The following is a 23,452-nucleotide window of genomic DNA, read 5'->3' as shown; positions in this document are numbered from 1 at the left end:
TAGGAAACTAGGGGTAATATATAGGTTTTCTCAAGGCAGCTTTGCCTGCCTCCTTTAGCTGTATATCCAAAAGCTGAGAGGCACAACTCCATTTTTAAATTTCTTTTGGAGCAAGTGAGTGCAAACATGCAAACTCCTACATCACCACTCCACTCCAAGAAGACACACAGCAACCCTAAACTCACCATGCAGGCATGGAAGGGTTAAATTCCATGCCTGGCACAGTGTCTGTGTTCCAAATGTACATGGAAAACAGGTTAAGTTTCCAACCACTGCTCTTACTCCCTCCTTCTTTAATCCCCTTGTTTTCAGCTGAATTAGTAGTGAGGATAAGTGTGATCAAAACCATATTTGGGTCAAAGTTTCCAGACCTAAATCTGGTTGTGGCTTTAACCAAGGCCATGTACCACTGGATTGGTGGTGGTCATTGTCCTCTTGCTCTACTATGGCTCCTGGACTTTGATGCTTTAGAGATCAAGGGCTGCCTCAGGGGTTGCAGGGGAGTCCCATGTCACCACTACTGGTGGCCTGCATAGGACAATGGCAGTGCTGAGTGCACTGCAGGACAGAAGGCAACAGCAGCTCCCAGGTGGGGAAAGGGGCTTCCAGCTACATCTGTCTTTGCCTTGCAACCTCAGCCCTTCTTTCAGGTTGTCTGGGGAGCTTGAGGTACGTTTGGGGATATTGTACTTGGCTTTGGTGCCTCATACAATCCTCCTGTGGAGAGAGCTGCCTGCTTCCAATGGGACATCATAGAAGAAACAAAGTTCATTGCAGTAGAAGGTACCAGGGAGAAGCAGAAAGCTTCTCATCCATCCCCTGGTGAGACTCCCAGTGGGACAAGGTTGAGCTTGTTGCAGTTCTCCAAATACACTGGAGACCAATTTGCTTTTCTCTCCTGGGGGCTGCTGATGGGCAGGCTTTCCGGCAGAGCTTGTGCTGCCTGCTCGTGCCCCTTGCTTTGAGCCTCCTTCCCAGAGGCTCAAAGCAAGGGGCAAAAATAATTTAGCTACAGTCTGAGGGTGAGGAGGCAATGGGTGAGATCAGAGACCTTTAATATTCTGTGCTGATGGCTTTGCTCTCTACCTTCCCTACAGAACGGAGTCAGTGGCAGAGAAGATGCTGACAAACTGGTTCACCTTTCTGCTGTACAAGTTTCTGAAGGTGAGTTTGGGAAGGGATGGCAGCCCCATGTGGACAGGGAGGTGGTTCCTGCCTCCCTGGGCCAGGCAGCATGCTACCCAAAGCCCAGGCTGACATGGTCCTGAGCATTGCTGCTCCCTCCCAGAGCAGAGAATGCTTCCCAGATCTCTGTTTCCATTCTGGTTTTCTAAGATGTGATTCTGGTCTCCTTTTTGGGAAATAGCTGAGATTGGGAAATGAAATCCAGATTGGGATTGCTTAATGCATAGTGGGTTTGAGATTTTAACAATGGTGCCCTGAGGAAAGATAAATCTGAAGCAACTCAGCTGAGTTTTGGAGTGGTCCCCATTCCTTTCTTCTTGCCTTTGCTTGTGTAACTCAGGAGGAAAAAGCCCTGAGAGCTGATCCTTCTGCAGGCATGGCTGTGATTAGGGCTGTTTCTGCCTCTTTGAGTTGTATTTGATGAGTTGCACTCTTCATGTAATGCTGCTGCTTTTCCTTCATCTCTCCAACACTGAGGTTCTGTGGTAGGGGAATTGTTTCCTGCAGGCATCTCCACTTCTACTGCTGCTTCCCCTGACAAAGGTGCCCTGGTGGGGATGGATGCCTTGAGGAGCTTGTTGACAGTCAGGGACAGAGCTCTGAACTGCACATGCATGAGGCTGCGGAGCCTTTTAGCTTTTATTCACCTGTTTCCAATTTCATTGGGGTAGGAGAAGAGGACACCACAGTGTAAGCTGTTTTTTTACCACTGGTGCATCTACCCATATTGAGAACATTTATTCCATCAGCACCAGTGCTTCCACCTGCTACAGCTGCACCAGTTTCCATGCAGATAACACAGCAGCAGCTCCAGTGCATGGACCCCAGGCTCAGTCCTGCTGCAGCTTTGGGATGACTCCGATGGGTGAACGATGCCTGCGATCCTGCTGCTGGTTTGTCAGGCAGCAGGGCTGTTTCTTGGGATGCTGCCTGGTGTTGGTGCAGTGAGACTGGGTGGCACACTGCTGTTTTTGTGGGATTTCATCCCTCATTAAGATAAAGAGAGTTTGAACTATTTCCAGCCAAGAGATGAGAGCGAGCAGGAGTCTCAGCAGAACTCAAGTGATCGTCAACGAGAGGTGATTTATAATATCACTTACATGCTCTTGGCTGTTTGCCTCTGTCGAGGAATAGCCTGTATCTGTAACAATCTATCTAGCATGCTGGAGCTTGCTTGCCAGGGGTGGGAGAGGAGAAGAGCTGTGCTGGTCATAGGGAGATGTCAAACCTCCCACTACCCCTTTGTGCCAAGGCTTTGTCCAGCAGGGCCTTTTGGCATCAGCAGTGCCCAGTGGGATTGAGTAGAGCGCTGGCAGAAGGCTCTTTGGGCTCTGTGAACTTGGTGGGACAGGCAGGAGTAGCTCTCCTTGTGGATAAACTCCTCCAAGGCTCCTTGAAGTGAACAGGGTTATGCTTTGGCTGAGCAAAGTGCAGTGCACAGCCTATGAACACCCACAGCAGAGTTTGGGGACTTTGTATTTTTGTGTGTGACCTGACATCCTTGACCTGTCCCTGGCTGGACTGGGCCATGTTCAGAAGCCACTTTGGATTAGCTCATGCACCACCAATGTCCTGCATCTGTCCTTGACCCCCTTCAGAGAGGCTTCTGGACACATTACCAGTTGTGGAGTAGGTCTGAGGATAAGGAGTAGCAGGTGAGAGGTGTGGGGATGGTGGAACCAGGGCAATGCCTCTTTATAAAAAAATCCTTGGCTACACCATGATTTAGACATGGCAAAACACCTCCAGTCTCTGGGTGGTAGCAGCAGCAGCACCTGATCTAGGGGCCACTATTACAGGAGAAACATACACAGAGTGCCTGGATGGACTTGCTGGCTGTGAAATTTGTTACACTGGGATTCATCTCCTTGGGAAGTGGTTGAAACTCCACTCCTTGAGTCACTTGAGATAAACTGGAAGAGACTTGAGGATGTGCTCATGCCCTCTTCTGGGCTGGTCCCACCAGAGGAGACCCACGGGGCTGTTCTCACCTGTCTCTGGACAGTGAGGATGGCAGGTGGCAGCAACAGCAGGAGAGGGCTGTGGAGTAGATGGAGAGTATTACAACAGACAGCATGCCAGCAGGGAAAGTGCCCCAAACTGCAGTGATTGTGCATGTAAATGAGGCAGGCAGCCATTGCCCAGCTACTGGGTCAGCTCTCAGCAAACCTGCCCTGAGCAGAGCAAGATACACTGGGTGAGGGATGGGGACAGGCACAGGACAGCCCCTCATGCCCAGGGCCAGCAGCGTGGGGAGCCAGCGAGGGCTGGCGCTTTCGGGAGGACCCTGTGGTAGCATTTATCAGACTCTTAATGAGACACCTCAGGGAAAGGGAGATGGATAAATTGAGACAAGAGCTGAAAAATGCACAATATTAGGTGCCTGATGAGCTAGATCTAGTCAGTAAGACAGTCTGGGAATTAGCTGGCTTGTCTCAGCCTGCTCCCAACATATCAATGTGGGCATGCACAGGGTGTCTGCAGCTGCCCTCCTCCAGCTCACCTCACGTGGAGGGCCCCCAGAGCTCCCCTCAGTCAGGTCCCCAGCAGTGAGCAAACTGCATAAGGGCTGGCAGGTTGGGCACGGTCACATTTGGGGAACAGGCTGCCTTCATCAACCTGAGCGACCACCTGGCCACATCTCAGTGGTCTCCTTCTGTATTTCACCTGATGGATTTCATCTCAGGTGAACTGCCCAGCACTGGTTTCTTTGATTCCTGTTCATTTTGTTGGTCTCTGTCAAAGATGATCCCTAAACCATCCTCATCTGGATTGTCCCAGTGAGCTGTGACCCACAGCTGCACCTTGACCCTGGTGTTCAAGAGCCAGTGGGGACAGTGTGGCTGGGAGTGAGGTGCTGCATTTTAAGGGTAGGATCCACACTGGGAACAGACAGAAAGGCCAGTGTAGGAAAGACTGAGCCCACCTCTCTTGGTGTGAATTCCTAAAGGTGGGTGCAGAGCTGCAGATGTGGGGGCAGCAGCTGTGCCTTATTGGAGAGGTGAAATCTGTGGGCTGAGACTGTAGCAACCATGGCAAATGGGAGCAGGAGTCCTGCTCCAAGCCATCCTCCATCCATACCACTTCCACAGACTTGGGAATTTTACAAGGAGTTTTTACAAGGAACCAAAAAAGGGAATTTAAGTCCTTCCACCAGAACCAGAGGGGTAGGCTTGGGGTGCTCTGGGACCCCTGGGCTCTCACCACTCTGCAGCCAACCTCGCCTTGCAGGCAGCCGGTGATGTGCAGCCTAGCACCCACTTGGGTCTCTCACTTTTCCAAGCTGACTTAATGAAGCCAAGTTTGCAAATGAAACATAATTTCAAAGACAGGCATGTTGTCGGAAGGTCTGGGGATGATGTATGCCTGTTCCTGCTCGTTAGCAGCTGTCTCTTTAATTACCGCAGATGCTAACGAGATGCTAACAGCATATGGTGACAGGGAGAGCAGCCGCACTTTGCACCAAAGTACAATTTATTTGTGAGGCGGCCGGGAGGGAGGGATGAGGGCTAGAGGGGTAAAATCTGCTGGGACTTCTCTCCATCCTCTCTGTTCCCTTTTTTCTGCCTTGGGGCTAATGCCTGTACCTGCAAGGGCTCATTGGGATGCAGCTCAGGGGACGTGTTTGGGCTCTGGGTTATGAACGGGTGTCCACTCCCAGTCCTGCTATGCCAAATCCTGGCCCCAGGCTGGTTGGTGATTCCAACTTTGGCAGGTCCCTTAGTGTTTCTGAATCCAGCATGTTTTAGGGGGAAGTGTCTGGTCCAGTTTCCCTTTCCCTTCCTCACATGTATGAGATAGATGCTGCTGTGGCTCTGTCTGGTAGCTAAAGCTGGCTCTGACTACAGGGCCTTGGCAGTGGACATGTGTAGGTGGCAAATGGAGGAAATCTCATTGCTTGGTCCCCTCTATCACCTAGAGACTTAGGGTAGGGTTGTCTGTGGGTTGCTCCCTTGCTTTTCCTTTCCAGTGGGTCTGGCTGGCTGTGCCCAGCTGTCATTTGGAGAAACCTCCTTTGACCTTCTCTCATGTGGGACTGGGCTCCTGGCAGGTGTCAGAACTGCATTGTGGTATCTGGGCAAGAGCCCCCAGGCTGTCCCACTGCAGTGTGCCTTTTCCAGTCCTCAGGTCTGGAGCAGCTCAAAAGACAGGCTATATTCCATACTCAAGGTCCCCAGATTCAATCTACTCTTCAGTAGACTTGAATTGACCACTTTTAGCTGACCTTTGGCTTGCAGAATGAGCAGAATTCACCCAGAAGCCCTGGGTATCTGAGGCTGATAGAAAAACAACTTCCAGTGGGTTTGGAAGGAGACAGTGAGTTCCTTCACAGGATGAATTTTACCATGGACCTCGCTCCTCGCAGTCTTGAGCAAGGGATAAAGACTTTTTGTAATGCCACGTGTAGGGATTGATGCTGCAGGGCCACAGGAGACTTCTGACATGGTGGTGGTTCTTGAAAGGCAAAGCCGGTGCCTGCACCTTCTAACTCCTCTCTCTTCTCTCCTCCATCCCCCTGTCCCACAGGAATGTGCTGGGGAACCACTCTTCATGCTCTACTGTGCCATCAAGCAGCAGATGGAGAAGGGACCCATTGATGCCATCACAGGAGAGGCTCGCTACTCCCTCAGTGAGGACAAGCTCATCCGGCAGCAGATTGACTACAAAATGCTGGTTAGTGCAAGCAGAAGCCTCAGTGGTACTGGTGCTTGCCAGGACTGCCAGGTCCTATTTAACAAGATCTTGGAGGCACACAAAATACTTTCAGACAGAATTTTGTCTGTTGTTCTCTCCAGCGTTCCTGGGGTGCCTCTCACCCTGCCTGAGTGGGGCCCATCTCAGACAAGGTCAGAAGCAGGGCCTTTCCTTGGTAAGGTTTGCTCTTGCCATGGGCCCAAGGAAGCCAAACATGAACTAAATCCTGCTCCATATCTTTCCAAGCAAACCCCTGGCAATGGCAGGTTTGGGTGGGAGATGTGTTGAGCTTGTGCTATATGGAGCTCATGTTTGGTGGGGATCAAAGTTAGAGCTTTGAGGTTACTGCAGGAGATGGGGAGATACTTCTTCTCTTTCTTCTGAGCCATGTCCTATGTCCAGCTAAATGACAAGCCAGACCCTTCCCCTGGCTGAGCCTGCAGCTGGTTCTTCACCTGCAGCTCAGTCTCCACAGGGATGATTTGGGAGGGGAGTGGAGTGTGCCTGGGCATTTCTTGTTCTCAACAGGCTTTGGTGCACTGGGCATGGATTCCTTCACTGACACTGTGCTTCCCTTTTGGGAATTGGAGGTTTGAGGGTGGCAGGGAGAGGTGGGGAAAGGGGAGCAGGGATGTGCCATGAGGATACAACTCCACAGCAGCTCAGGAGGTGAGCAGACACGGCCTGTAGACAGCTGTAGCCTTGTGTCCTTGGACCCGCCTTTGCAGCCAGTGTGTCACAGCCTCTCACTCGACCCTTTCTGACCCTGTGCAGACCCTCAACTGTGTGAACCCTGAGAATGAGAATGCCCCAGAGATCCCTGTCAAGGTGCTGAACTGCGACACCATCACGCAGGTGAAGGAGAAGCTGCTGGATGCTGTCTACAAGGGCGTGCCCTATTCCCAGAGACCCAAAGCTGGAGACATGGACCTGGGTAAGAGAGAGCCCAAGCACTGCCCTGTGGGGAACGGGGATGTGGCTAAGGGCAGAAGTGCCAATAAATCTGTGCAGGGCAGGATCAACAGATCCTACAGAAGCACATTTGTGCTTGTTCAGTTCACTTTGCCATGCTGGTGGCATTGACTGTGTGTGAGGAGCCTGACATGAGGTTGTGGATCCTGCCAGTGGAAGGGGTGGGGAGAAGAGCCCCCTTTGTCTTCTGGGGCCTGAATTGCAGGCTTGAGGTGTCTTGAGACACTTCCAAGGAGGCCAGCAATACTTGAGAGCAGTGTTAATAGTCCTGTTCTTAAAGGTGGGACAGGGGAGTGGAGAGTAGCAAAAGTAGCAGTCACCAGGGTCAAACTGATGCTGTCTTTCCCTGGGTACTTGGATTTGTCCAACACATTGATAGCCATCAGCCCTGGGGCTCAGAGAGGGGTGGGAGCCCTCTTAATTTGATGCCTTGGGACTGTGCTCTACCCTGCCTTATCTTTATGCTTCTGTTATTCACTAACCACGAATCCTTGAATCCTTCTCCCTCGTGGGGGCAGAGTGGCGGCAGGGCAGGATGGCCCGTATCATACTGCAGGATGAGGATGTCACCACAAAGATTGACAATGACTGGAAGAGGCTGAACACCCTGGCCCACTACCAGGTAAGGCTGTCCATGATGGAGAGCATGGAGCAGTCACCAGCTGCTTTGAGCTTGAGCATCTTTTCTCCCTCCTCAGCTTGGTCAGGGCCTGGGCTCAGCTCTCCAGGAGGTCTGTAGTCACTTTCCTGCCTGCACCTCATGTTCGTGGTCCTGTTAAATGGGGTATTTCCATGGCTCATAGAGGCTGTTTCCCACTCTGACCTTACTCTGCCATTTTCATGCTGAGCTTCCTGGTGTGTTCCTGTTCTTCCCCTTCCCCCAGCTGTCACAGAGCTATGTCAGGCTCCTTTGCTGGAGATGATGTCCCTGGGATGGTGGCAGTGTCACTGCATCCCCCTGGGGCTGGTTTCTCCCCGTGCTGGGGCTGTTCCCCTGTGCCTCTCTGCTGTGGCAGCCTGTTCAGCCCATTTCTGCTCACAGGTGACAGATGGCTCCTCGGTAGCCCTGGTGCCCAAGCAGAACTCAGCCTACAACATCTCCAACTCCTCCACCTTCACCAAATCCCTCAGCAGATATGGTGAGTGCACATGGGCATCCTCCTCTGGGCTGGCTGGGGAGGTGACACTGGGCTGGGCATGTGGACCAAGCCACAGGGCAAATGACTATAACTGTAACTCATGTGAACAAAGTCCTCCAAACTCCCAGCCCTCCTGCACAATGCTACCTATTCTAGTGTTGGAGAGGGAGCAGGTGCCCTCAGAGCCATCTTTCTTTGCAGTGTGTTGGGCTCAGGGGAAAAAGGCAAATGTTAGATGGCTGCTGCTAAGGGATCCTTTCCCTTTTATTCCCCTGAAATCTAATTAAAATAAGCACAGAGGCACTTAGCACTTTAAAGAGCAGAGTTGAAGACTCCCACAAATGTACTGGCAGGTGTACTTCAGCCTTGGTTTGGAAGGGAATAGTGTGATCAGGAAGCATCTGTGATCCTGGCACTTGCATGCTGGGAGCAGGACAGGTTCTGCAGAATTCCCTCCATGGTTGTCCTCGCCCCTGTGCATCAGCCAGGCCTGCCTGTGGCCCAGCAGGCTGTGAGGATGGTCACAGCAGAGCTCCCAGCTTATGCTGGCTGCAGAGGCTGAGTCCCAAAGCTCCTGTGGAGGGAAGGGGCATGCTGGGGCTGCTGGTGAGGCAGAGGTGGCAGGGTGGGAGCATCCCCTGTGCTTGCAGAGAGCATGCTGAGGACAGCCAGCAGCCCCGACAGCCTGCGCTCACGGACCCCCATGATCACCCCCGACCTGGAGAGCGGCACCAAGCTCTGGCACCTGGTGAAAAACCACGACCACATGGACCAGCGGGAGGGCGACCGCGGCAGCAAGATGGTCTCTGAGATCTACCTGACCCGTCTGCTGGCCACCAAGGTATGGCCCAGAGAGCCAGAGCTGGTGCCTGGCTTTGGAAATGTGGCTGGGGATGGGTAGTGATTTGGGTTGTCCAAAAGTGGTAAGCACTGTTCTTCTGTTAGCCTCCTGCTCTAGCACAGGAAGAGGTCCTCACCTGGTCTCTTTTCTGAGCTGGAGGTGAAGGGTTTGTGTGTTGAAACTACAGTGAATATTCCCTGAGTAGATTTTCCTGTTTGCTCTTTGCACCTTTTGGTGTTTTTACTATTCCCTGTATCCTTGAGCAGCTGCTGGTCTGCAAAGTAGACATGCCCTGGGGTAGGTGCCTCTGGTGTTTGGGATAAAACTGCAGAACTGGTGGTGTGGGAAGGGTGATTAACCCAGGCATTTGGCACTGCAGCATGTTCCACTTCCCTCAGCACATACAACACTTTTTTTGTTTTGTATGGTGTTTCTCTTTGTATACTTTTAGCATGCCAGATCATACAGTGAAGGAGATACCTCATCACTGCAGTGTCTGTTTCCCAGTATAAACCACTGAGAACCAGCAGGGTTACACAGATTGTACTGTCTTCTATTCCTACACTTGCTCTTTCAGGTGTAGGAATAGAAGTGAAATTGGTTAGAGGCTGACCATTAGTTAAAGACCCACCTCTCTGCTGGCCCAGGGTGTTGCTGAGCAGCCCTTTTCTCTTTCTCCTCCCCAGGGCACCCTGCAGAAGTTTGTGGATGACCTGTTTGAGACCATCTTCAGCACAGCTCACCGTGGGAGTGCACTGCCCCTCGCCATCAAATACATGTTTGATTTCCTGGATGAACAAGCTGATAAGCATCAGATCAATGATTATGATGTCAGGCACACCTGGAAGAGTAACTGGTAATGGAGAAGCACAGTGGGCTGGGGGGTGGGCTAAGAACATCACAGCTTCCAAGCCCGCCCGCAGGGAGCAGAAATATGAACCTGGAAATGATCCAGGACAAGAGAGGCCCATATCTCTGTATTTCGGGTGTGGGTAAATCCCTTTCATGCCTTCCTTGGCAGAAAAAATCCCAGGAATGCAGTGCTCCCTCAGCCCTTCCCCAGATCCCAAGCACCACGCTCCCCCTGATGGCTGCAGTGCTCAGGGCTGTGTTCCCATCTCACCTTGGCCTCTCCATCCTCCGGGCTCCTCCAGGGATGCCAGCCCGGATTCTCATCTCTGCTGTCCTGAAGGTGTTTCCACACTCTGGCTGTCACTCAGCCGTGCCCAAACAAAGCCAGCAGAGCTCTGTGTGTGCACATCCTCCCTGCCCTTGCCTGCAGAGCCAGCCCCTCCTCTGCTGATCACTGAACGCTGGGGCAGGGCCACCTGTGACACTCCTGTGACACTCCTGGGTGCTGTGCTGGGGCTCAGGCAGGTGCTGGCTCCTCAGCCCCCTCTGGCATTTTTCATTTCTGCTGCCTCACTGATTTCATCTCTCTGATTTTACTGTGACTGGAGATGGGTACGTATGTTCCCCGTGTCTGGCATTTGTTAAATGGCAGCCAAATCGCTTTTGTGTAGTTCAGTAACTGTTTGCAATTAGCAGGGCAGGAAAAGAAACATTTTTAAATGGAGATGTGAGAGCGTGGAAGTGCTCGGAACTGATTTATAACTCAGCTTCCTATATTAAAAGAAGGAGTGAAAGGCAAGGAAGGAAAAAAGCCCCACTCTTCAGGGGCTGGGCACACAGGCTCTTGCATACTAATGCCTGTGCTTATCTCTGGGCGCTAATTCGACATGTGGAGCTAATTTCTCCAGGCCATTCCCTTCACAAATGAAATATGTACATGCACCCAGTACCCTCATTAGGAAAGTCCTGGGGAACAAAGTGTGTTTTCTTTAAGATAAAAGCATTCACTGAGTGTAGGTGCTGGAGTATGACAGAGTGAGGAGGGTTTCTGGTGGGGGGGGGCTCTGAGGTGCTCCTAGGAGAGGAGAGGACCAGCAGGATTGGGAAGGGGAGCCATGGAGGGTGGCATGTGGTGTCAGTAAGCGGCAAACAACCAGTCGATGGCTCGCCAGGAGACCTGCTGTCTCTACAGCTGAGAGCTTTATTTCCAGCATCTGAGGCCACCTAAATTTTCCTCTGGTGTTAAATGTGCTAATGAGTCCCTTGAGGAGTCCAGCTAACTCCCTCCTCTGCCACGGGAGATGTGTGAAATGCCACACAGTGCCTTCAAATGGATTATTAATGTAGGAGAAAGGGACCATGCCTGGTTTGACCCACGGGCTCAGCAAGGTCTCTCCAGGGAGAGTGGATCCTTGGAGAAACCACAGATCTGCACTGCCCTGGTTTGCCTTTGGGGATGGTGGCAGTGCTGAGGAATTTCTTCATGGAGAAATGCAGCCTTGTTGGGGTGGGCAGGGGGAATGGCTATTTACCCAGGGTGTTTGCATCCCTGGAATGCTGGGAAAATCAACCTGCCTAATTCTGGGTCATGGGAAGCTCTTTCTCCACAGCTGGAGGTGCATCTAAGTGCCAGCTGCCCTGCAGGGTGTGGTTCAGGTGCTGACTCCTGTTTCCTTCATCCCTCAGTCTACCTCTACGTTTTTGGGTGAATGTGATTAAGAACCCCCAGTTTGTGTTCGACATTCACAAGAACAGTATTACTGATGCCTGCCTATCCGTGGTGGCTCAGACATTTATGGACTCCTGCTCAACTTCTGAGCACAAGCTAGGAAAGGACTCTCCCTCCAACAAACTACTGTATGCCAAGGACATCCCCAACTACAAGAGCTGGGTAGAAAGGTGAGTAGACTTGGCAAAGCTCCTTGCTTCTCCTGGGGGACTTATTCATTAATGTGAGGATGTGGGTTTTTGGGAGGGCTCCTCTTGGTAGCTGGCTGCAGCGGGACTGTCCTAATGCTCACACAAGGTGGTCCTCTTGTTTGGGGGATGATGCTTTCTCATGATTGTCTCCTGGAATGAGTTTGCAATGATTGTTTTAAAGAGCCTTTTATGAGTTGCTTAAGGGGTGCTAAAAGCAACCTCCACTATTAGGTTGCCTGATGTTTTCTGTTGTAAAAACTTGGTCTGTACTAGGGAATTACTAACACCTCGCTTGATTGCTTTTGAAGAGCAGTGAGAACTCAGCCTTGGACTAGAGAGGTGCTTTTTTTGTATCACAACAATACATGCAGTTTTTGCTGAAATGCTTGAAAATTATCATTTCCCAGTGCTCAGGCTGCAGTCTCTGTGCTGAGGAGCAGGGAGGGGAGCAGGTCCCCTGACACCTTCCAACAGCTTCCACCTTCCCTGTTAGCTGAGGAGAGATGTCCCTCAGTCCTGCTGAATTAATGTAGTGTTAAAGGTTCAGGGTTTGAATGAGACTGATTGCAAATTGATGCACTCAGGCATAATGCTGTGTTTAGCTTTATCCTTTTGGGAGAGAAACCTAGGAGATGTCCTCCAAAGCCCTCCAAGTAGAGCTACAGTTAAAATGTTGCCATCTTGTGAAATGGAACTTCGTGAAACTTAAAAAATGCCAGATTTCAGGTTGCTGTTGCAACTTTTCCTTGATGATGTTGTACTGGGCTAAAGATTCTGCTTTTTTCATAACTGAGAGCCCTTTTTCAGCATCTTGACCAAATACAGAATGAACTAAATGAAGGATGTCCAGACAACAGTAAATGTCATATTCTCTTGTTTGTAAGGGTGGAACTTTGTAGCCTAAATCATCGTTGGGTACTGTTTGTACACAGATATTTTTGTTGCACCATCAGCATGCTTGCTGTTTCACAGGCAAGTACAAAGACAAGTGTCTTCCCTCAAGGAAGGCAGGGCTTGGATCAGAAGGAAAGGTGCCCCTGAAATATGATGCCTGAGCTGAGAGATGAGCTGCATTGTAATAGGGGGAAGTTCTTTGCATGGGGCTGGATGGGGCTTTGGAGTGGGGTCCCACAGGAACATCACAAGCTTCATAAGGTGAATTTCTCTGACCTTACCATCTCTATGACAAAAATATTCAGCTCTGTGTATGTGCCTGGAAGAAAAAAGGTATCAAACCATTTCTGAGTTAAACATTGGTCTAGACATTCTGCGTCCCCGGGGAGGAGGTGGGAGATCTCAGTGGTGACAGATGTTCCTGCCATTGCTTACCTCCAGTATGGTCCCAGAGGCAGATGAGCAGGGGGCAGAGATGTCCTGTGCAAGGGGTGACTGTGTCTACTACTGTTCCTCTGCTACAGGGATTTGTGGCATAATCAGCACTTCTGGCTTTTGGCACAGTTATAGTCACAGAGCTTTGCAGAGGAGGGATGGGAGTGGTGTGGGGGTGGCTGAGTGGGACTGCCGGTCCCAACAGCAGGTCTGTCTGCTGCTGTGGCTCAGGCACCAGCTGAAAGAAGGGCATCCTGCCAATCTGAGGCAGGAATAGCACAGGGAAAGGCTTAGGAAGAGGGAAACCTGGGGAAACCCAAAGGGACTACTGCTGGGGTCACAGGTGTCCTCTGGAAATGGATGGTGTGACTGGAGTCTTGGTCCATGTGGGCCATGCACACTTGTATTGAAAAATGATGGTTTCTTCCCACCCTATATGTCATGATAACACCTGGAGTGTGAAACTGCTGCTTTAGGGGATGTCCTTCTGGGATGTGAGATCTCTCTGGGGGTGTAGGAGATGCCTGGTTTAGTCAGAGGTCCTCACCTCAGACCGCTGCTCTCCTGGCAGCATCCTTGCATCTTTTTCTGGGTATGAATGAGCCTCTTTGTTAAAACTACCCAAGTGGTTTATCACTAGTTGAGTTCAGTGCAGTGGGATGGAGTGGATCCTCATATTCATCTTCTCAAGTGGTCTTGCTGCCATCTGCTCCTATCCAAGTGCTTCAGCAGTGTTCCATCTCAGCGTTCAGCTGAGTGGTGCTAATCACTGCACCAGAAACTTTACCAAGTGGGGAGTCATGAGGAGCAGAGCAAACCTGAGAGAGGCTGGCACTCTGCATTTCCAGGTGGAAATGCTGGAAGAGCTTATTTGCTGGGGGTGGGGTTGCTTTTAAAACAAGGCCTATGGACACAACCCTGGCTTCCAAAAAGTCCTCAGCAGCCAGTCCACTGGTGTGTCTGCTTGGTGTAACTCCTGCTGTAAGGGAATGCTGCAGCTTTGTCCTCTCAAGGTTGTGATCAACATCCTGTTGGGTATTCTGTTTTTCCACTGCCACAGCACGTGTATTGCTGCAGGGGCAGGATGTCACCTTGTCATGTGTTCACAACCCAAGTATTTAATTGAATGCAAAGGGGCATTGATGGCTTTAGGCACATGGTGACCTTAGGAGAGTAGTAGCAAAACCTTGTGTGCTACTGCAGGTGTGGAGGGTCCTGGTGCATGTAGCATGCCAATGGGATGGGAAGGACAAAAAATGTGTAGTTTAGGAGAGGGTGGAAAATCCCTTAGAGCAAGATTGCTTGGCTTCCCAGCATGGTGAGCAGAATTGGACTCAGCTGGGTGCTGCTCCATCAGGAGCACATTTTTAACTGTGCAGACTGCTCTGTGGAATGCTCAGAGAGCTCTTAATGAGCAGTGTTAAAATGGGTGATTGTATGTCCCTGCTTGGAGGAAAGATGCTCTTCACTTGCCTTTCCAGGCAAGTTCTCTGTGACCATGGTGGTGGGGACCCATCCCTTCGTGCCTGTCCCTGTTTCTGACCCACCCCTGTGTTCCTCCCTGCAGATATTATGCAGATATAGCTAAAATGCCAGCGATCAGTGACCAGGACATGAGCGCGTACCTGGCAGAGCAGTCACGGTTACACCTCAGCCAGTTCAACAGCATGAGTGCCCTGCACGAGATCTACTCCTACATCACCAAGTACAAGGATGAGGTAAGATGTGGTGAGGCACAGGCAGGCCTGAGCTGCCACTTGAGTCCTTTTGTCCTTGTTTCTGCAGTCCCCTGCTTTTTCCTATAGAAAAACAAACCGTGAAATGTGGAATAGTAACATATTCCATGTCTGTGCTTGGGCTGCTGGAGAAGGAAAGGTTTGGGAGGCATGAAGCCAGGAGCTGGAGTGGGCAGTGCTCATTCCTCATATTTTCTGTAGTGAGTAATGTGGGAAACACCTATTTTTCTACACATTTGGCACATGAGCTCCATGAGGCTGCAGAGTTCCCAGCATTATCTCAGCGTCCTTCCCCTATTCACTGCCACCAACCCTGCACCATGGTGGTACCAGTGCTGTGGAACTGTACACGTGGTGTTTGGCTCCTCTCCCCAGGGATCTTAGAGGATGTGGTGGTCTCTCCAGTGCTTGTTTTATGGTTGTCAGTAAGGATGGTTAAGAACTCCTCTGTTGTAATTTATACAAATTAATTTCTCAAAACTCTTCTCAAATCCACAGCCTACATCTTATTAAAGCAATAAAATACGTAACTACAGTAAAATATAGGTCTATACACATAGCAGGATAGTACAGATTTTATTGTCCCAATAAAGGAGTTGATGACTATATCTGAATGGTGGCTAATTCAAGTGACAGAGTGCCAGAACATCTTCCCACTCAGAGCCAGGAGAGGAAATGGGGTGCCTGTTGTACCATGCAGCAATCCAAAGAGGCTTCTCCCACTGCCTCTTTGAGGTGGGAATTTAAAGAATCCATGGGCAAGTTGTAGCAGACCTGGCTCTTGGGTTTAAGGTCAGCTCTGGAATCATGGTGGCCAATATCCTATGGAACTCAGTGCTTTACAGGAGGGAAGAGGAGATCCTGGTTCTTGTGAAGATGCTGTGGTCATCATGCAGCTGATGGCCATGTACTGATGACTGTGCTGGTGGGACCTCTGTGCCAGCCCTTAGGATGATTTTGGATGACACATTCCAGAGGCCCCTATTGCTCTGGGAAGTGGGCTGGCCATGAAGGGCTTTTGGGGTTTTACAGCTTGCACACAGTTCTGTGGCTACCATGAGAGTGAAAGTGGAGCAATCCAGATTTGCTGTGGTCCAGCTATCATCCCTGAGCCATCATCCATTGCTCATTTCCTCTAGGCTAGAAGTCCCACAATCCTTAAATAAATCCTCCAAGTCCTGGGCAAGATCATGGAGGGGACCATGTGAGATGAACCCATGGCACCAATGAGCTGCTCTTTAGGGGCACAGGTCCTCTTCTTGCCTGCCAACAGCAGCCTGACATCTGTTGAGTGTCTTGCTGTTGCCTGCTCTCTGAGCATCACAAGTGTGTTCACAGCTCTCAGGAACTTCTTTTATTATTTGTAATGGGATTAATAAATCGCAGCTGTTCCCTTTGTTTGTTTTCATCATTAAGCACAATTATATGCAGCCCGATTGCACCCTCTTTGATGCAAAATGGGAGAGAATAATTTTTCCTGTTGTTCAGTGCAATAATATGCTGTCATTGGCTGTGAATGAAAATCATAATTAATTTTCATTTGGGTACTTGCATCTTGGTAATCAGTGGTCCTGGCTCCTTACAGCAGGTGACAAACCTGGGTGTCTCTACACTCAGCACAGGTTTCCTTTGACTGCATTGTTTCCATAAGGCTGAGATAAGAGTAAATAAGTGCATGGGCAGTTTGGGAATCATTTGGCACCTCAGCATTCCAGGATATACCTCTGTCTGGTTGGGAGAGGCAGAGGAGGCAGGTAGGGGGAATAGGCTTCCCTTCACTTCTCTGACCAATCTCATTTGGTTCCAGCCCAGGCACCTTTCAGACATGTGGGGTTTTGATTTCTGTGTGTCACTACAGGTATTTTACTCTGTGTGTATAATGAGGGCTGAGAGCATCTGTGGAGATGGATGGGGAGGAGTGTTCCCAGTAGCAGGTTTGTGGCAGAATCTATGAGTTCTTCCCAGTCCAGCTGCTTCCCTAAGATGTGGCTGCCAGAGGAGGTAAATCAGATGTGTCCAGCTGATGCTGGTGATATTCCCCCTCATTGGGAGCTGACACCAGTGCCCAGATGTAGCTTTTCTTTCTCTTTTGGGGAGAGATTCCCCATCAGGCATCTCTTACTGCCCCAGGAAACAGCCTGGTTCTGCCCCAAAATAGCCTGGGGGAGATCCAGTGTCCTGGTGGCCAGAGGCTGGTTGTGGCAGAGTGGTGGATGCTCCTCAGCATGCTCTGCCTGCCTCTCAACAACTCGCCGGTGCTGCAGCAGCTCTTAATCAAAGGGAGCTGATTCTCCATTAAGAAGTTACCTGTAGGGCTCCTGATGGACTTTGCCTGCCTCCTAGTAAGTCTATTAATTATACAACAGTTGGTTTCCAATTATGCAGCCAATGAAATGGTTAATCAAGTCCCCTTTGACGGATGCCTTGATATATAATTGCAAAAAATTTGCTCTCTCAACTAGCTCACCCGAGGAGATGAGATTTCTGTCAGGTTTGTTTTTTCAAATCAGCTTTTCTGCTCTGCTGGTGTGTTGTTACTGAGATGAGACTCCTGGCTGCTGGGAGGGCAATTGCCCCTTTGTTTTGCACTTTGTTACTCCCTTTTCCCTACTCTGAGTCTCATCCTCTACACTAGTCCTTCCCCAGGCCTGGGGGCATGGTCACATCTAGCCCAGGGCTGAGGACTGTCCCTCCAGCCTGCAGTCTGTCATCCTTATCAGCAGCTTGTTTAGAGAAAGGATTTCAGGGGAGGAAAGTCATTCTCAGGTGTCTGTGGGTGCACCCCTTGAACAGGAGTGGGGGCTCCCAGGCTTTGCTGGTGCATCTGTCTGATGTCCCCTTCCAGCACCCCACTGTCCCCCAGTGGGATGAAATGAGACAGTTTTTAACACTGAAGCCTTGTGGATTTGGTGTTTTTGTGCTTGTGGAACCAGTTCATGGTTTGACTGTGGTCTCTGAAACACAACCCCTGCTTCCCTGAGTAGTTCCAGGATTGTTGGAGTCACAGATGTGGTGGGAAGGTGTCATTGGCTTGGATTTGGGGTTCACCTGCTGTTTGACTGTGTTTTCTTCATTTCCCATGTGCAGGTTGGCTCCTCGTTTGTGTCAGGCAGGTCCCGGGTGTCCCTGCAGACCCTTTGGGGGTCCTGGTGGGCTTGATTTGTGGATGGCACCACTCATAGTGGCGTCTTTCACCTTGCACTTCCTTTGGCCCTGTTGGGGCACAAGAACACTTCCCATGGGGCCACATCCCCGTGTCCTGATGCCCTCAAGGAGCCACTTTGGATAGGAGGGCACCTCCTCACTGTCTCTCCTTCCCTCTCTCCCCAGATTTTGGCTGCGTTGGAGAAGGACGAGCAGGCCCGGAGGCAGCGGCTGCGGAGTAAGCTGGAGCAGGCGATCGACACAATGGCCTTAAGCAGCTGAGAAGGCGGCGGCGGCGCCAGCGTCCGGCAGTGGGGCGGCAGGACGGACGGACGGATGGACAGAGGGAGGGAGGGAGGAAGGACCGGCCAGCAGCAGCTGTGGGCACAAGACTTTGGGGCTGGGACCGGCCGGGCCCGCGGGAGCTCCCCACGGCCACCCAGAGAAACCTCGCGCTTAGCGGAACAAACCACGAACCCCGAGGGCAGCAGCAGCAGCAGCAGCGTCCATGGAACTCCCTGAGCCACAGAGCAAGCCCCAGCCCCACGGCAGGCAGCAGGGACCTTGCAGAGAGGCCATGGGGGCAGAGGAGAAGGGGCTGGGCTGCCCCACGGACCTGCTGGGCGCTCCTGGCTCGGGCAGAGTCCCTGAGCCCGCACAGGAGGGTCGGGACCGCGGGGCTTCCTAGGAAGGCGTTTGGATGTTGTTGTTACTTTGGTGAAGGGAGGGTGGGTGGGCTCCTATTTTTACTGTACTTGACTTGCTCTCCCTTCCTTCCCCCCAGCTGTCCACCCCCTCTCCTCCTCCTCCTCTCTCTTTTTCTGTCTCTGCCCCCTTCTCTCTCTCTCTCTGGCCTTCTGCCACTAGTGTTAACTGCTATATTTGCACAATTTACACGAGACAAACAAAATTTTTAATTTAAAGGGAAAAAAATTAATAAATGGGAGGGGAAAAATATTCTGAATTTTTTGCAACAAACTAACAAAAACGATTTTAAGAGATAAGCTAAAGGACTGATGCTGGGGAGATTTGGGGTTGGGGCTTTAGGGGTGGGCAGGAAAGGGAGCTTTGATATTTCTAAAATATGTCCTGTGCCATGTTTTATTTGAATGTTGTTTAGTGCGAAAAAAAAAAATTGAAGAAAAAAAAGTTGGGAGTTTTGTTAGCTGGATAGATGCTGTTATTTTAATGCTGCTGAGTGGTTCTGGAGGTCAAAATCAGAGAGGAAGGGAGATCCCAAGGCTGGTTTTTCTTTTCCTGGGTGATTGCTGAGGGGTGGTTGGTGTTTTGTTGAGCTTGTCCTTGTTTTCTTGGTTCGGTGGCCGTGGGCTGGTCTGGGCAGTGCTGCCTGCTCCTGCCTGTCCTGGGATGACGTGGGGTGGAGGATGGCTGTGGGGCCTTGGGGGCTGTCAGGAGGGTTGATGGAGAGCCAGCCTGGCTTCTTGTGTCAGATTCTTTGGCACTGGAGCCGCCTTAACAAAGCCCCTTTGCATTTATTTTTGCCCATCATCTTTTTGTGCTGATGCAGGGGAAGAGAGCAGATCCCCAGCGAGAGGGGAGGCAGCTCCCCTGCACTCCTGCCTGGGATCCCCCTGGCAAACCCCACTGGGCTCCCAGCCCATGCAGGGACTGGGATTCTGGCTGCCATGGGGATGTCACCTGCTCTTCTACCTGGGGAGCCCAAATGTGTGCAGGACCTTCCACCCAAGACTGACCTTTCTTTCTCTGTCTTTTCCTTCTTTCTCCCCCTTTCTCTCCTTGCTGTCACCCTGTCTCCCCTCCGCTGCCTCTGCCCTGACGGGGCTTCGCTGGGGACCTGAGGTCTTTCCCTCAGCTTCCCCCTTGGAAATGTCAGTTCCTCGTGGGTTTGTGCTTTCCAGAGATGAAAAGGTGCTGAATGCTGCCCTGAAGAGCAGCAGGTGACCAAAAACTTCCAAAAAAAAAAAGAGCAAAACCCTTTCCTTTTCTGTACTGAGAGCTCCTGTCACTGCCCAGGCCACAGCACATGGGGCCACACTCTGCCAGGAGCGGATGGCTGTCGAAATCCAAGTGGAGAGAAGCCCAGCTGATTTCTGTCCATTCCCTTAAATTGCAAGTTAAGGGGGGGAGAGGGAGAAATAATGAAGTTTTTAATTAAAAAAAAATAATAAAAGTGTGTATATATATATATGTGGTTACAATCTAATTCTCGTGCCCCAGTGGGGTGCTGTATAGTTAACTGAAGGAGAATTGAACCAATATAAAAATGAGATGAATTTACACAGCCAGATTAAACAAAACAACCACTGCAAAAAAAAAAAAAAATTTAAAAAAGGATACCAAATGGTGTGGAAGGAACTTCCAAGCCTTTCTCACCATGCAGAACAACTGTTTGAAGCCTGCACATCTCTCATTATGTTGTAATTTTGTTTGGTTTTGTTTTGTTTTAATAAGGAGGGAAAGGAGAGAAGATGCTGATTAAAAAAAAGAAAAGAAAAAAAAAAGATGACAAAAGAATCCAACCACAACAGCAAAACTGTTTGAAAAAGAATTTATAATTGTTTCCCAAACCTACGAACCCTGAGCTGTCGCTGGATTTCTGAGAGCTGTGGGCTGTTGCATGACTGTGCTAGATTTTAGTCTGAGTTGATCTTTTTAAGAAACAGAAGAAAAAACCCATAAAACAAAGAAACTGCGAGTATTGAATATTAGAGGTTTGTTTAGACCTGTTGCCTATTTTTTTTAATTTGAAATTATTTTGCCACTTTCTCGTCCAAAAGAAAAAAAAAAAAAGAAACAGCAAAAAGAAAGACTTTAGAGGTTCACATCTCAAATGTGGTACTTGGAGAGCCTTAAAGGACAGCTGTGTGCCCTGTGCTGGGGCCACTGCTGGCTGCCAGCGTCTCTCTGGGTGCTCTGGTGGGACCGAACCCTCTGGGGGTCCCTTTGTAGGATCCACTGCTGCTGTGGTGGGGTGGAGGGGTGCCTGCAGCTCCCTTTGGTGCAAAACTTCTTCCCTGTGGCATTGCTGGCTGCGTGGTGCTGGTGGAGGTGCTGGAAAAGGCGCGGAGGATGGCGGCAATGCGTCGGTGATCGCTGCGGTGTGCTGGAAGGGGAGCGAGGCCCTTGGGGTCTCTATCCAGGACTGGAGAGGGTTCTGCCTGTTGCACTGGTAAGAGTGTCTTGGGGAGCTTTGGTTGCTGTTGGGGCAGCCAAGCACATGGGTTTTGTGGTGGTTGAGAGGGGATGGAGATGTGTTTCCAAGAACACCTCCCTGGAAGTTTCCCTTTTGACACAGGGGACTGGAGGCACTGTAAATTGCTGAGGTCTGTTAGCCTGTAGCTTTCCCAGCACCAATGCTGTGGGTGCTCCCTCAGCCAGCCTGGAGGGACAGATGAGTTTTTTGGCCATGGTGGGTCTGAGATGGATTTGGGCAGCAGAGAGGCTCCTGGGGAGGTGATGCTGGGCAGGCTGGCAGTGCCATGGTGTGGCTCTGCTTTCTGGGCTCCCCTTGTGCTGTGACCTGGCTCTTCCAACCCCCTGGTGATGCTGACTGCCCATAGTGTGATCCTTGGGATGAGTTGCTGTTGGCTTCCTCCTGGAGAGCTTTGGCGTGTCTGTGGTTTGCTCCACTGAAGGGTACCCCAGCACCTCCCCATTGCTTGGGGGTCCCTTGCTGCCCCTGACAGGGAGGGTGCTGGTCAGTGGGGTGGGCACTGCAGTGCTGCCCGCAGCCTCTGGCGCTTCTTGGTGCTACCTTTGCCTTTCGCATGATGCCCAGCGTCCTTAATTGTGCCAGGCAGCTGCCCACCCATCCTTGACCAGCCTGGTGGGGTCAGAACAGCCCTGTCAGACCCTGCCTCGGAAGGGGAATAGGTGTGGAGAAGCTGGGAAGCATCCACAAGACTCCTCTTCCTGCTGGTGTAGCCCATGCCCCAGAATGGGGTGAGATGGAGAAGCACCCCTTGTTGTGAGCCTGCATTTCCAGAGGCAGCTGCACCGTGCAGGCTGATCCCCCACCACTGCAAGCAAGGGGGTCCCTCCCTGCTCTCATTGCCTTTCCCTTCAATTTGGAGTTAAAAAATGTGCAGCCCAGCCCGGCAGTGTCCCCCCTAGCCAGGAGCCCCATGTCACACCCAGAGCTGTCCCTGGCCCAGCCTGGGGACAGGGAGCAGGGGGACAGGTGGGGACCCCGCAGGCTCACCCGCTCCTGACCAAAGCGCACAACAAGCTGTCCTTTAAGGAAGCAGGGGGAAACCCAAGGTGGGTCTGGAAAGAGGCAGAGAATTCTGATAGTTTTAGAAAATTAAATGGGGAAAAAAAAAGAATCATACTCCGGAGTCCAGATTCCCTTTCTGTGATTGTTTCAGACTTGAAGCAACAGGCCAGCATGGCTGGTCAAGCACCCTTTGATCGTGTAAATATCCTGCTATTTCCTATTTTAATGTTCTTCAGATTTAGTACTTGTAAATAAACACATGCATCAAGGAGAGATTAAACATTTTTGCTAAAGCTGGTGTTTTGCCTGTGTTTTTGGGGGTGATGTGGGTGCATGGAGCAGGCAGCTTTGGGGGCAGAGGGCAAATCCGTGGCTGTGCCGGGGGGATGTGATGCAAAATAGCATCATGATGTGCCAGCAATGCAGTGCATGTGTGGGTGTGGGGGTCCTGAGGTGTGCTTGTTAACACCCACCAAAGGAGCTCCAGACACTCACAGGGGGATTTAGGTGGCTTCCCCATCAGCCCCTTTCCTGGGTGGCTCATGTTAAATTGCTTTAAACAGTTTGATTTTACTCATCACCTTTCAAACTGCTCGGAGCCGCTGATCAGACACAGGGGAGCTGAACCTGCCACGCTGCAAGCACAGGAAGGTAGATACCTGCTTGACTCTTCTATCACTCAAAGGTCCATGGGAACTGACCAGGGCTGGGGCAGCTTCACTTTTACCCCTCAGACCTCCTGGCCCTTCCTCCCGTGGGACACAATAGGGAGGAAGTGCACAGTGGTGAGGTGATGCTGCAGTCGCGTCTCTGCAGGCTCTGCACGCTACAGGGGCGTCTTCTTTTCCAGCTCCTCATCTTTTCTAGCTCCTGATCCTTGTCTTTAAAGCTGTGTCACCCTGTAACTCTGGGTATCTCCAAACTGCATTCTAGTCTCTGCAGGGTCCCAAAGTGAAGCACCAGGAGAGGAAGCCCAGGGCAGCAGCTGGTCACCTCAGCAGCCTCCTCACAGGGGGGCCTTCCTCAGCGAGGTCAGTGGTGTGGCAGATGTGGGGAGACATTCCTAGAGAGGAGGGCGTGAATCCCTGGGGTGTGGGGTCAGCAGGAGCTCAGCACACAGACCAAGGCCACACAAATTAGGCTGCTTTTTTGTTTTTTTATTGTTTCCTTAGCCTTTTCCTGCCCTGGGGCCAGTCTTCTGAGAGATTGGGCTGGCAGGGCTGATGTACTGTGGATGCTGAATACATATTTTCTCTGCATTTAGTGTGTGTATAAACTGGATGTTTTTCATGTTTTCTCTTGCAGTTTTCCTTCTCTCCAGCAAGAACATCATCGGCAGGTATTAAACATCCACTATAGTGTCAATAAAACAAAGATTGTTTTGTTCTTGTTTTCCTGTCTTAAAAAAATAAAATTTTCTTTTACCAGCTTTTCAAATACT

At 50.8% G+C, this 23,452-nt stretch overlaps 1 protein-coding gene across 1 annotated transcript in view; it reads left to right on the top strand.

The window, feature by feature from the left end:
• PLXNA1 (plexin A1) overlaps window positions 1-22,304 on the top strand; it is a 115,331-nt gene extending 93,027 nt beyond the window's left edge. Inside the window, exons 23-32 of the mRNA XM_059479831.1 lie at window positions 1,098-1,164; window positions 5,713-5,859; window positions 6,655-6,814; window positions 7,371-7,474; window positions 7,895-7,991; window positions 8,642-8,832; window positions 9,519-9,688; window positions 11,371-11,583; window positions 14,501-14,651; window positions 18,000-22,304. Coding sequence (XP_059335814.1) covers window positions 1,098-1,164; window positions 5,713-5,859; window positions 6,655-6,814; window positions 7,371-7,474; window positions 7,895-7,991; window positions 8,642-8,832; window positions 9,519-9,688; window positions 11,371-11,583; window positions 14,501-14,651; window positions 18,000-18,095 — 1,396 coding nt within the window. The 3' untranslated portion in view covers window positions 18,096-22,304. The remainder of the gene's footprint in view (window positions 1-1,097; window positions 1,165-5,712; window positions 5,860-6,654; window positions 6,815-7,370; window positions 7,475-7,894; window positions 7,992-8,641; window positions 8,833-9,518; window positions 9,689-11,370; window positions 11,584-14,500; window positions 14,652-17,999) is intronic.
• Window positions 22,305-23,452: the final 1,148 nt, after the last annotated feature.

The sequence above is a fragment of the Ammospiza nelsoni genome, chromosome 11, assembly GCF_027579445.1.
Source record: "Ammospiza nelsoni isolate bAmmNel1 chromosome 11, bAmmNel1.pri, whole genome shotgun sequence".
NCBI classification, from domain to species: Eukaryota; Metazoa; Chordata; class Aves; order Passeriformes; family Passerellidae; genus Ammospiza; species Ammospiza nelsoni.
Note: the sequence above shows the minus strand (reverse complement) of the source record. Positions and strands in the feature narration are given on the sequence as shown.